The 13,532-nt window shown below is 38.9% G+C and overlaps 1 protein-coding gene across 2 annotated transcripts in view; it reads right to left on the bottom strand.

Moving 5' to 3' along the window:
* dmap1 (DNA methyltransferase 1 associated protein 1) overlaps window positions 1-13,532 on the bottom strand; it is an 84,306-nt gene that overhangs the window by 3,466 nt on the left and 67,308 nt on the right. For both annotated transcript variants that reach the window (XM_060829866.1, XM_060829867.1), the window contains exons 9-10: window positions 9,401-9,473; window positions 6,463-6,758 (exon numbers count right to left, since the gene is read on the bottom strand). In XM_060829866.1, coding sequence (XP_060685849.1) covers window positions 6,463-6,758; window positions 9,401-9,473 — 369 coding nt within the window. The remainder of the gene's footprint in view (window positions 1-6,462; window positions 6,759-9,400; window positions 9,474-13,532) is intronic.

Here is a 13,532-nt window from a genome sequence, read left to right as displayed (position 1 = left end):
ATGTTTGAAAGAAAAATGGGTATGCATTTGAAAATTAGTAACCCCTCCCAGGATTTTGGAAGGAGTGTCAAATTAAATATTGGGCAATGGTTTGTAATGAAAGGGGAATTAAAAAGGGTTAGTTTTAGTTTTATGTTAATGTTAAATCTTTATGCATCTCTCAAGATGCCTCACCTGTCTGCTGGATATTCTTTGCCAGTTAAAGTTCTAATGTTAATTAGAGAGTTTAAACGTACAATAAGATTCTAATTTCCCTGGTAATACACCAGTGCTTTTCGGATTAAACAACTTGTCAAATCTCTCCTTGCACCACTCTCAAAGTAGATACCATGTTACGCATTTCCTACATTTGCTACCATCTTCTTTCTCCCATTCGCTAAGAAAGTCTAATTTTAAACATACAGAGATTCGTTCAAATTCAAGAACCTCAACCCATTCTTACTCCTGGATTAACCCTTCTGTCCTCTTTTGAAAATGATGCAACGACAGTGCTACAGAGATTGGCTGGAGAGTGGGACTAGCTGGGTAGCTCTTTCAGGAGCCACTACAGACACAATAAATCAAATGGCTTCCTTCTACGGTAAGATTCCAGATTCCAATTCAACTTGCCCGACATGCAAATTAAAGAGGTTTAAAACACTACAACTGGCATTTCCAAAGGTGCAAAACACCTCAAAGTTTTCAAACAGTTGAAGAATTACCAAGCTACTGTGATTAGGTCAATTCTTGTTTTTTCAAAGTACTGGCAAAATTGCATTTTTGTGAGGTACAAGGGGAGGTAATGTTAAAAACAATTTTAGAAGCACTCTAAAATGGTTGTACAGTGAATTGGTTTGACCTTCAGTCTTATTCTAATCTAATGCCATTCTCGTTGTTTAATCAGCCAGTAAAGGTCAGAGCTGTATTTAACATTTTAACTATTTTGTACATCACTGAAAATGGCTTGCAGGACATCTCCACTTCCAAATTTTCAAAAGTGACATTCTGTATGATTTTATGCTGATTGATAAAACATATATAATAGGGATCTATTAATATTCTTTAAATATACTAAAAAATGCTATTCAAGAATATTCAAGTGCACATCTGGCTTCACTAAAGAGGATGAGTGCCCAAATCATGGAAGATAAGGCAATTTTGACTGTCTGCTACTGGGTACAAACTAATTTGAGGAAATGCTACTTGATACACTTGGCAAAGAAAACCAACAAGAAAGTATACATTAAGTATCCTGGCACTGGCTCTCTTGGAAAAACCACAAGATTAAAAGCAAAGATTGTGTTAAGTTGAATCTGAACCTTTTGAAAATAGCCAGCAAAAGTGACAGACATGAAACAGAAGTGAAGAGCTGTTGGCATAAACAGAAGTTGTTACAGCTGCTGAGAGGAATGCAAGCTTTTTGAATAGGTCTGGTCTTTTAAACTTTTATATTTCACTCAAAAATTCCACATTTTCTACAATCCCTGTGGTTTAACAATTGTGTTGGCAGAGAATATGTGGGTGTTAAGCATACAATTAATTAGCAATTCAGACTTCATTTTGGCTTTCATTCAGAACCTTTAAGATCCTAAAGCTCTTCTGTATAACAAATTAGGAGCACAAACTTGTAAACACTCCACAGAACAGCTCATTGAAGCAGGACATATACTGAATTAATGTTGTTTTTTTGAATTTTTCTATGGCAGCACACGTCAACCTAGCAAATTGACAAAAGCTAGCCAAATGTTTCAAAGAAAGCTGAAAATGCTAAAACAGACCTAAATTTGTGCTTCAGATCATATAAAAGACACGAAGTGCAGTGGCGACATGGAGTTGTGCTGTTATGCTCAACATTCAATCCATTTTATTACAAGGGACAAAATCTAAGGTAGACAAAAGCATAGTGAAGTGGCCCAGAAAATTACTAACCGTGATTAAAATAATTAAAGCACAAATTGATTTAACAGAAGGGTGTCTGAAAATGAATCTCAAAGTTTAAATTTTTGTAGCCTTACATATGGTACAAATTTTACATTATGAAACCCACTCAAGTTCAGATTTTAAACCAAAAAGATTTCTCACGTGGTTTAGAGATAAGAGGTACAAAGAAAAAACATTTGAAAGGACTTCTTTGATTGGATCCAACCCTGTTCATTAGAAGATGGCATCCTAAGGTGCATTTTGGAAATTATAGTCTGCTTGAGTGACAATAGTACATTCCAGACATTATCATCCAATAACTCAGTTACTTCATTCAGATGTGTCAAAGATACATAAGCTGTAAGAAGACGAGCGAACTTAGGTTCAGTATACAGGGAAAATTGAGAGGCTATGCACAGGAATATTTTTGAAGATGCTGTTGACACAAAGGCAAGTTTTATGGATAAACTATTAACCTCAAGAATATTTTTTTTCAATATATGCTGTAACTTATTTATAAACTGTGTAGAGTTGCTTTTGGAGGGAGAAAATAAATCAGCTATTAACCACTACTTCCATTTACGACATAAGGTCACTAGTTCATATTTAGTTAATGGAATGAGGAACAAAAATATCACATTTGGTTTAATAGGCAATCACGAAAGTATAAGGTAAACCTTGTGATGCCCTGCACATTACTCTGTGACACCAGATATTTTTTTGTTCATTGTCAAATATTACAGCAATCAGAAAAGTGAAAACTTTGTTAAGTTTGACTAACCAGCACAAACACAGTTTCAACTGTAGAAGAACCTAGATGATCCGAACCTCAATTATCCAAATTTTCGATTAGCCAAAGACAATGTCAAGGTCCCGATAGAAACATTCCATCAAAGCGGGGTTTTAACTGTTCACATCTTGTGTTTACAGGGATTAAAAATGAACTCTGCTTACTGCAATGCTGCCAAGAACAGTCCTGGACATCGATGGGAGCCCAGGCACCATCTCCAAATGATTAACCCCCCACACACACGTTCTGTCTCTCTCACCCCACAGTTTCCCTGGAGTTCCACATAGGGAACACCCTAAACTCCACTTCCCCAGATAATCTCGCCAACATTGTCCTGAGCAGGGCAAAGGTGGAAACTATCAAAAGGTTGCAGTAAATAGTTTTGTGTGCATGTGTGCTTTTTTAAGACTCACCCCCCAAACACAGCAGCAGTCTTACTGTTGTTGTTAAGTCCAGCTGCCCCGAAGAAAGGTGGCGGACGGACAGACAGTGGGGAGGGGGTGGAGGGGCGCGGTCAGTGGGGTGGACGGGAGAGCGGGGTTGTATGGGGTGTGGGGGGGGCGGACAATGGGTGGGGGGTCGAGACAGAGGGGCGGGGGTCAAGGCAGACAGAGGGATGGTGTTGGATGGGGGCGGGGTTGGAGCGACCGACGGGAGGGCAGTGTTGGACAGGGCTGGGAGTGGGGGTGCGGACTGGAGATGGTGTTGGATGTATTATGGGAGACTGACGGGGGCGCAGGGGCAGGCATGGACAGGGTTGGACGGGCAGACGGGGGGGTGCGGGGGAAGGATCTCGCATGCAGTGTCCTGCTGCCTAGTCTCCTGAACAAGGAGCAGACTTAGCAAGTGCTCCTTGTGTCAATCCCTGATTGAACTGAATGGGGTAGGGTGGGGTGGGGAGGGTACAGTGATGCTGCAGGTCCATTACACACAAAAGTGTGTCTCTCTGATCAAAAACAAACCCTGAGACAGAGAGAAGGACCAAGGCAGAGAGCGAGGAAAGAAGAAACTTCAGAAAACTCCAAACTCCAGGAGAGGCGATGAATCAATTAACCGAACAATCAATTATCCGAACAAAATGGTGTCTGCCCATCTCATTCGGATAATCGAGGTTCCTCTGTAATTCTAGAATAATCTTAGTTTATGAAGAATAAGCATGATTTCAACACCTTGAAATTTCCACTTTGGGTTTTCCTGCAATTCAAAGTCAGCATAACCAGTGCAAAATATTGTGGAATGTTTAGCACAGATTGAGTTTCTCCAATCTTTTGCACTACCTTTCATCACATTAATGAGGTGGTGCTGGTGTTGGACTGGGGTGGACAAAGTTAAAAAGTTCACAACTCAGGTTATAGTCCAATAGGACACAATGATCTTGTGCTATAAATTCTGTGTCTTATGATCCTGCCTTACTAGCTACCTGACAAACAAGCAGTGCTCTAAAAGCTAGTACTTACAAGTAAACCTGTTGGACTATACCCTGGTGTTGTGAGATTTTTAATTTAGCACACTAGCAGCAGGCTCCCCAAACTGTCCATATCTCTCAGGTAATTAATCACTTTTCTGAATTGTGTTATTTGTGACCATTTGTGGGCCTTTGAGAAGGTTCCAGACATTAAGCCGGATCACTTGTAATGCTGATGGTACAGTTTGAATAATTTTGTTTCAAATTTACCAGGAAACTGATTAATAGATAGCACACTGAGGACTACTGAGAAGACCCAGTCTAGCTGGAAAATAGTTTTGCTCTTTTTAAAACAAAAAGTAACTTTTGGTAATTGAAAACTTCTACTCAAAGGCGGTGGATTGACAAGGATTTGAAATGACATTGCACTCTTATTTGAAAAAAATATCCTTTGATATATTTAAGAATTTAGTGAGAACATTACATTTTAAAAGAGTCTGATTGCATTGATTTAAAGCAGGTTTTATAAAAGTGATAGTGAAATAAGTTTGAGCATAAACTTGGAGATAAGAAAGAAATGCCAAATGTGGGCAGGACACATAAGCAGAAGTAACATTTTTACTTGGGTGGCAGTGAGCAGTACAGAGCAGGGAGCGGTGGTAAAGTTCATAACTGTGAAGTCTCTTTGATGATAATTTAGTAATTAACAATAGATTTTCTTTTCTGTCCCTTGCACTTCAAAGTCATAATACAATAGCAATTCTACTATCTAGATTTTATGGATTACTTGAAATTTTTTTATAGCAAATGATTGTCTACTCACTATAGAGATCCAGTGTGCAAATAAATACATTGCAAACTTTAAGATTATAAGATGAGGAACAGAAGTAGGTCATTTGACCATCAGGTTTACTCCACCATTCAAGCAGATCATGGCTGATCTGATAATCCTCCACTCCACCTTCCCATCTTTCCCCATAACCTACAATTCCTTTCATTATTTCAAGTCTATCAGCCTCAGTCTTGAATATACTTAACAAAACAGTCTTTACAGTTGTGTGTGATAAAGTTAGATTCATTGTCACCCGAGAAGAATTCCTACTCATCATTGTCCTAAATACATGACTGCTTACTCTGTAATTATGCCCTCTGGTCCAAGAGTCTCCCATAACAACTTTTTCAGCATCAATTCAAACAAATCTCCAAGAATCTTAGATGTTTCAATAAGGTCACCTCTCATTCTTCTCAATTCCAACAAGTACAGATGCTCCTGTGGACCTCCTCTGGACTGCCTCCACTGCCAGCTTATCTCTCCTTAGACAAGAGGACAAAAACTGTTCACAGTGGGGACCATTCTCAATGCTTGGATAATTTTAGCAAGATCCTCCTATTATAACATTCTGTTCCCTTTGAAATTGCCAATTGTCTTCCTGATCACCTGAACCTATATGTACCATTTATGCATGAGGATCCCCAAATACCTCTGTGTTGTCATATTCTCCTGGCACTTTCTATTTAAATAATATTCAGCTCTATTCTTCTTGTCAAAGTGCACAAGCTCACATTTGACCACATTACAATACATCTGCCAAGTTTTCACCCACTCCAGTCAACCTGTCTGTATTTCGACATAGGCTCTGTCATCCTCACCACTCGTCCTCCCACCTATTTTCCTGTCATCCATAAACTTGGCAATCATGCATTCACTTCACTCATCCAAATATTAATACATTTTGAAATAATTCTAGCCAGCATTGATACTGGTGGATTTCCACTAGTTACAGGGTGCCATCTTGAAAACGTCCCCTTCATCCCAACTCTGTCTTCTATCAGATAGCCAATTTTCTATCCATGCTAATACAATACTCCCAACACCATTAATTCATCTTATTAAGTAGCCCCATGTGTGGTACCATATGGAAGTCTTTTAGAAGAATATTCACTTTGTTCACTTCAGCTTCTTTTTTTCAATTTTATATGTTTAAAGCAACCTTTGCTTTCCATTTTGAAATTACTTGCTATTTTGTCCTCAAAGTCTATTTTTCCCTTTTAAGTCATCCGTTCTTACTTTTTAAAACTCTCTCAATTCTCTATCTTACTGCTAATCTTTGCCACGGTCACAACTGCCTCATGAAACTCTCTCTTTTGGAAATCCAAATATATTACATCTATTAGCTCTCCTTTATCAATCTTGCTTATACTTCCTCAAAGAGCTCAAAACACTTTGTCAGGCATGACTGCCCCGCCACGAAGCCATGTTAACTCTGCTTGGTTATATTTTAAATCTAAATCTGCTTTTAATATGACCTTTATAATAGAGCCACATACAAATCAAAAGTTTGCTGAACATTTTCAAATCAGTACTTACCGAGTTTGGTGTGAGAGGTGCAGCTCCAACAACATCAATGAATTGATCTTTTCCTTCCCCCTTAATTTCTTCAGTACTGGTTCCCACAGTTCCCATTGGTCCATCAATGCCAAAACCTTCTCCTGATGCCAAGCTGTTTGTCCCTGCCTTTGCCAGTGCCTCATATCGATGTCGTAACATTTGAAGCTCATATTCACAATTAGCATATGCCTGCTTCAGTTCATACAATAATACCAAATCACTGCGGAGTTCGTTGAACATGTGTACAATCTCTTCAGTAGGCATTGGGTTTAGATCTGTAAATCATTATCAACCAAAATATGTCAATACTTTCATAACATCTAAAACAATGAGGATTTATATAAATACTGTTGAAAACACAACATAAAGAGGTTGTTGTAAGACAATAAATAGCAAGGCATGGTTTATACCAGAATTGCAACACTCTTAGGTTATACCAGTATCTGTATTTTATTACAATTCAGTGGTGGTAGTGTTATACTTCAGAAATGCAGCCACACAGACCTGTATATCTTCTCCTTAGTTGACTTACTAGGAGTGTAGCAATGCCTTTGTTACATCAGCTTCCTCCTGATATTGATAAAACCTCGTAAAATGAAAAAGTCCTCACAAAATGAACAGTACATGAGAATCATCATTCCTTAGCAACAGTGGTGTAGCAATCACCACAGTGATATTGAACAAAAGTTTTTGTTTGCATTACTGTAGTGGTTCAATGATCTATCTGGGATCACTGAAGGAGGAAAATAATCAACAGTGTACTCACAAATTTCTCTAAAACTATTAAACACTTCAAAGTGATACATTTCCTCTTATTCCAGAACAAAACTGAACTATATAAAAATTCCTTGAATTGTTACATAGGTTTGACACACGTAAGCCGAAAAGTCAATATGTCAGAACTTCTGACCATCAATTAAACTGCCCGAGAGACACAACAGCACCAATGTTCTACCATTCTGAACAAAAACCTAATGTTGATTTTACACATATTCATTTTCTACAACACAACAAATAACATTTTACTATGACTTACCAATATCTATTATTTATCAAAACAGCATTTTATTAGTCAGTATGCCCATATTAGTGTATTTAGTATTGAAAACCTTTGTGAAAAAAGTTGCTTTAACGATTTGTTCTCCATATTTTTCTTGAGTCAGATTCTACGATAAAAAAAATTATGCAGCCTGGCAGCAAGCAGTCATAACCTACTGATTAAATGCAGAGGTCATAGGTTGAAGCATTTTAATCAAAGCATTCGAGCCATTTATTGGTGAAGACTCTCTTGAGATAAAAAAATGTTATTGCATTTTGTAATATATTTTAGGAGTTGAAGATTTATTTATGGATCACCTGAAAAATGCAACAGTGTTGCTGGTAACTGCCCTGAATAGCATACAAATAACTATTTGTACACTGCAATTATGTGACAATGGATGTGTGACTACATGATTCTGTATATGTGATTCATATCATTCCTTAAGGGCCTTAACATATACTGTTGACCATCAACACCATTCAATTTGTTTTTCCTTAGGAAAGAAAGATTTCAGAACATTTTGTAACCCATGTCAGGTTTAGTGTGACAAGATACAGGGCAAATTTATGCACACAGGCTGGTATTTCAATAATATATTCAATGCAGTAGGAATCATAGGATAGTTGTGGATTGTGAAGGTCTATTATCATAGTCTCAGGACATCACTGCAGGAGTTCTTCAGGATGGTGTCCTAGGATCAACCACCTTCAGCTACCTCAAGGACCTTCCTTTCGTAAGAAGTTCAGAAATGGGGGTGTTCGCTGATGATTGTACAAGGTTCAGCAACATTTGCAACTCCTCAGATACTGAAGCAATTTGTGTCCAAATGCAGAAAGACCTAGACAACATCCAGGCTTGGACAAATAAGTGGCAATTAAAATTTGCACCACAAATATCAGGCAATTACTATCTTTAATTTGAGAGAATCTAACCATCTAACCTGATATTCAATGACATTGCCATTACTGAGTCTCCACCATCAACATCCTGGGGATTGCCATTGACCAGAAACTAAACAGGACGAGCAATACCAATAACGTGGCTGCAGCTGCAAAGGTTAGGAATTATGGCAAGTAACTCTCCTCCTGCATCCCCAAAGCCTGTCCACCAATCATAAGGCACAAGTCAGGAGTGGGATGGAACACTCTCCACTTTTCTGAACAAGAGCGTCCAGAACAATCAGCCTACTCGATTGGCACCCTATTCATCATCTTCAATACTCAATCACTCCAACCACCAGCACACAATGGCTGCAGTGTGTACTCTCTACAGGATGAACTGCAGGAACACACCACAGCACCTTCCAAACCTGTGACCACCACCAGCTAGAAAGGTAAGGAAGTAGATGGACACGAGCACCACTTTTAAGTTGCCCCTTCAAGCCACACCCAATGTTACTTAGGAAGTGATTGTATTCATTCACTGTCACTGGCTCATAATGCTAGAGCTCATTTCTTAATAACAATGTAGGCATACCTAGCTCCTGTGGATTGCAGCTGTTAAAGGTGGTTCACCGGTACTTTCTCAAGGGCAATTGGGTCACATAACAACTGCTCGCCTTGCCAACAATACCACAGACCATGAGTAAATTTTAAAAAAAGAATGTCTCACCCACTCCCTTTTAGATGTTAAAGAGATGTTACTAGGCCTTCAAAACTAGTGAACATAACAATGCCAGATTTCCTATCCTCAGCAATTATCTCAAAATGTATTTATTTGTTTCACAGCATCCCTTTCCTTTACATTAAATAGTCACTGACACAATTTGACTGGTAATATACTGTTCAAAATTCATTGTAATAACGTGATCAATGTGCACATACTTCTTTAGCAGAAAGTAATCAATAAAATAATGATATCCATTTCTTTGCTTACCAACTCCCAACTCTGTCAGCATCTGTTCAATGGCTTTGATCTTCTTCTGTCCAACTGAGCTAGGTAGTTTCATCTAAATACAGAAAACAAGAGAAATCAACAATGTGACGGCAAGTTCATTAAAACTAGTTTGCTGCAATCATGGAAACAAGCATCCAAATTATTCTAATGGCAAATAACCATACGCTTCTTTTAAATTTGATATTTTTCCACATTCTAAAATATAGATGTTTTAGTAAACACAGTTTAAAAACTGATTTAAGTAACAGATTAAATTCCATTCACAACAACCAATGCAGAAAGAAAGGCAGAGGAAGTATAACAACTTTTTTTTGGAAGAGAGATTTCAAACCAAATTGCAAGCAGGTAATTGCAAATACAACTGGTTCTTTTTGAAAAGAAATGTAAATTCCTTAGTGATTAAAATACTCATCTATTTAAAGTATTCATACACTTTTCTAAATAAACATTGGGATAAAGTTCTATTGTTTGTTACTTTTTCCTATCTCCATCCTAACACTTTGCAAAACAAGCAAATGTTTTGGCAATGTCTTTCAAGCGGAGATAGTCCCTTTTGACATATTATCAAGGAAGTGCAAGTGATTTGGTGGTGTGCAATTTTCTATCATGTTATACATATTAAAACTGAAGGAAAAACATCTCAGTTTTTTAAAAAAAAATATTGTGTCCCTGATAAACATCAAGAATACAAAAGTGATTTTTTTTTTAGATTTCTTACAGTGTAGAAACAGGCCCTTCGGCCCAATAAGTCCACGCTGACCTGCTGAAGCAGCAACCCACCCAGGCCCATTCCCCTACATTTACCCCTTCACCCAACACTACAGGCAATTTAGCATGGCCAATTTACCTGACCTGCACATTTTTGGACTGAGAGGGGAAACCAGAGCACCCAGAGAAAACCCACGCAGACACAGGGAGAATGTGCAAACTCCACACAGACAGTTGCCTGAGGCAGGAATTGAACCTGGGTCTCTGGCACTGTGAGGCAGCAGTGATAACCACTGTGCCACTATGCCGCCCATATGAAGTATGCTGTTCCCTCCTTAATTCATAATCTCCCTGAATGTACATTCTCCTTTCTCAATCTTTTCCAGGACATTCTATGCATTTCTGTTTTTATCTGTGGCATAGCTTATAAGAGCAAGAAGATTATGTTGGAGCTGTACAGAGCTTTGGTTAGGCCACAGCTTGAGTATCACATGTAGTTCTTCACCAAACTATAAGAATGATGCGATAGCACAGGAAATGGTACAAAGCCGATTCACCAGAATCTTGCCTGGGGTTGGACTGAGATGGACCGCAGTGGTTCAAGAAGGCAGCTCACCATCGTTTCCAGGGCAACTAGAGACAGTCAATAAATGCTACCCAGCCAGCAACGCCCAGAAAAATTAATTTTTAAAGAGTGGAGCAGTTTGGCTATGAAGAGGCTGGATAAACACAGGCTGTTTTCTTTGGAGAAGGTAAGGCCAACAGGCAAGCTGATTGAGGTGTAAAGTTTTGGAGTAATGGACAAGGTGGCTAGAAAGCTGCTATTCCCCTTACTCGATGGGTCAATAACAAAGGGGGTATAATTTCAAGGTGAAGGTTGAGAGAGATTTGAAGATTTTTTTTCATCAAAAGGATGCTTGGAATCTGGAATGCACTGCCTGGAAGGGTAGTTGAGGAAGGAAACTTCACAACATTTAAAAAGTAGTTGGATAAGCACTTTCAAGTATCAGAACAGTCAAGGTTATGAATCAAGTGGATTATAGATGAGGAGTAGTTTTTTTTGTTGATATAGACTCAAATGAGCCCAAAGGCCTTTTCTGGACTGTACAATTCCATGAGCAAAAAATAGCAAAGGGGCATATAGCAATCCTGCATTCCACTTTCAGAAGTGCTATATTTCTGGCACAGAGTCAAATGTGTATCCACGAATATGTCTGTTAATCAGTTGAGGTAGAACTTTCAATCCTCAAAGAAAAGAATTCAGTTTTAATTTTAATCCTGACCGGTATTTTTCCTTTGAATTAACTCAGGACTCCGCAAGCCCATATAAATTCACTAACCATTATTAAAGAATTCACTGCTGCAGAAGTACATTGGAGTGTGTGGCTCATTATTGAGGGAATTTTTATCTTTGATCCTGCAGGAATTCCAGCACATCACACTGATCTGTGCTCGTATTTTAGTCCTCAATGAGTTCATTCACATAATACTGAAGTTCATACTGATTTGCGTTGGCTCTTGTCTTGCAAGGTTTCCAATTTAAATTTCTTAATATTTTCACTCCTCCCCATTTCAGTAGCCTCCACAAGCATTATAATCACCAACCCTCATCATGAATTCACCCTTTCTTGACACGAGATGTACACACTATCCTCCTTTTGTCCAATCATTGTCAGTTGTGCCTTAGCTAAATCCAAAATTACAGAAATTTCCTCACAAATCTCCAAACGCCCTTTCACTTCCCATTCTTTTACAATTCTCCTTAAAACCACCACGCTCACAAAGCTTTGGGATCTCCTCCAAATACGTCAGTTCAATTTAAATTGTTTTCCGATGACCTCTTTGTAAAACACCATGGGATCATTCTTTTTTTACATTTAATATATTACATAAATGCTACTTATGCAGATTGCTTTAGCTACTTATGCAGATTAGCACTGCTGCCTCACAGCGCCTGTAGACCCGGGTTCAATTCCCGACTCAGGCGACTGACTGTGTGGAGTTTGCACGTTCTCCCCGTGTCTGCGTGGGTTTCCTCCGGGTGCTCCGGTTTCCTCCCACAGTCCAAAGATGTGCGGGTCAGGTGAATTGGCCAAGCTAAATTGCCCGTAGTGTTAGGTAAGGGGTAAATGTAGGGGTATGGGTGGGTTGCGCTTCGGCGGGTCGGTGTGGACTTGTTGGGCCGAAGGGCCTGTTTCCACACTGTAAGTCTAATCTAATCTTTTAGGATGCAAGACCCTCCTCATACTTCTTAGTAAGTTCCTAATTTCAGGTGTAATGCTGTAAGAGTTATGCAGTGGACTTTGTTACTAAAGGTTGACAGGTCTTCGCGGATAGCAAAAAGGGTACCCTATTTGAAACTGAAGACCACTTTCACACAATGGCATGGTGGCAAGGTGCATCAAAATCTGGCTTCCCAAATCAGCATCAAGTTTCTGAGGTCAAATGCGTGGCCAAAAATCCAACTGCAGAAGGATCTATACCAGATGGGTTGCAGCTGAAGGGAGCCAAGACTAAGTTCCTTGCAGTGAATTTTGCTTGCACTGTCGGGAGGGTTAACATAACTCGGTGGGGAACCAGGAGAGAATATTAGAAGGCAATACTGGGAGCACAAAAAGCTCAGAGAGGCAAGAGAAAATAGCAAGTTAGTTTGTAGAGTTTGAGTAATGGACAAAGTAATGAAGTCTAAATCAAGTTTGCAACGTGAATGCATGGAGCATGGAGTTACAGACAGAGGTTGTCATATGGAATGATGTGGTTGTGACAATAATCATAATGAATGAGACCTAGCTCAAGGAAGGACTAGTATGGATGTTAAAACATTCCTAGTTGCAGTGTCCAAACAGACAGAATAGGAAAAAAAAGAACGAGGGGTGGCATTTTTGGCCAAAGAGAACATTGCAGGAATGGGGAAAGAAGTTTCAAAGGGTTTGAGAACAGAATCAATTTGACGAATGTTAAGGTATAAGAGGGTGCAATAACCTTGCTTAGTGTAAACTACAGATCACTAATTTACTAGATTCGACGACTAACAGCATTCGGATGGCCAAAAAATAAGAATTATGTTTACGCAGAGCCAATAATTTCAGATAAAATATAGAGGGGATCATGTGACTTGTTCTAAAGCCTGCCCAGCAATGGGTTGGGTGATATGTTATAGATAAAGAGGAGGCCTGGATTATTGTGCTGATAAGGTGGTGTTAGGTGCTCATATTTGGAAGCTTTATTTATAGTGGTTGCATGGCTAGTATCCAAAGTCCCAAGATGTTAAGAATGTTGAGTTGTAAACAGTAATAATTTAAACTGTCCATTCACCTCCAAGATTTTGAAGGTAAAATTCAGATGCGAAATGTACAATAAAAGGAAGAACCCTTAATAACACTGACATACATAGGGATCTGAG

This window comes from Hemiscyllium ocellatum, chromosome 9, assembly GCF_020745735.1.
Source record: "Hemiscyllium ocellatum isolate sHemOce1 chromosome 9, sHemOce1.pat.X.cur, whole genome shotgun sequence".
Taxonomy (NCBI): domain Eukaryota; kingdom Metazoa; phylum Chordata; class Chondrichthyes; order Orectolobiformes; family Hemiscylliidae; genus Hemiscyllium; species Hemiscyllium ocellatum.
The sequence above is the reverse complement of the archived record's forward strand: the minus strand, read 5'-3'. Positions and strand labels throughout refer to the sequence as shown.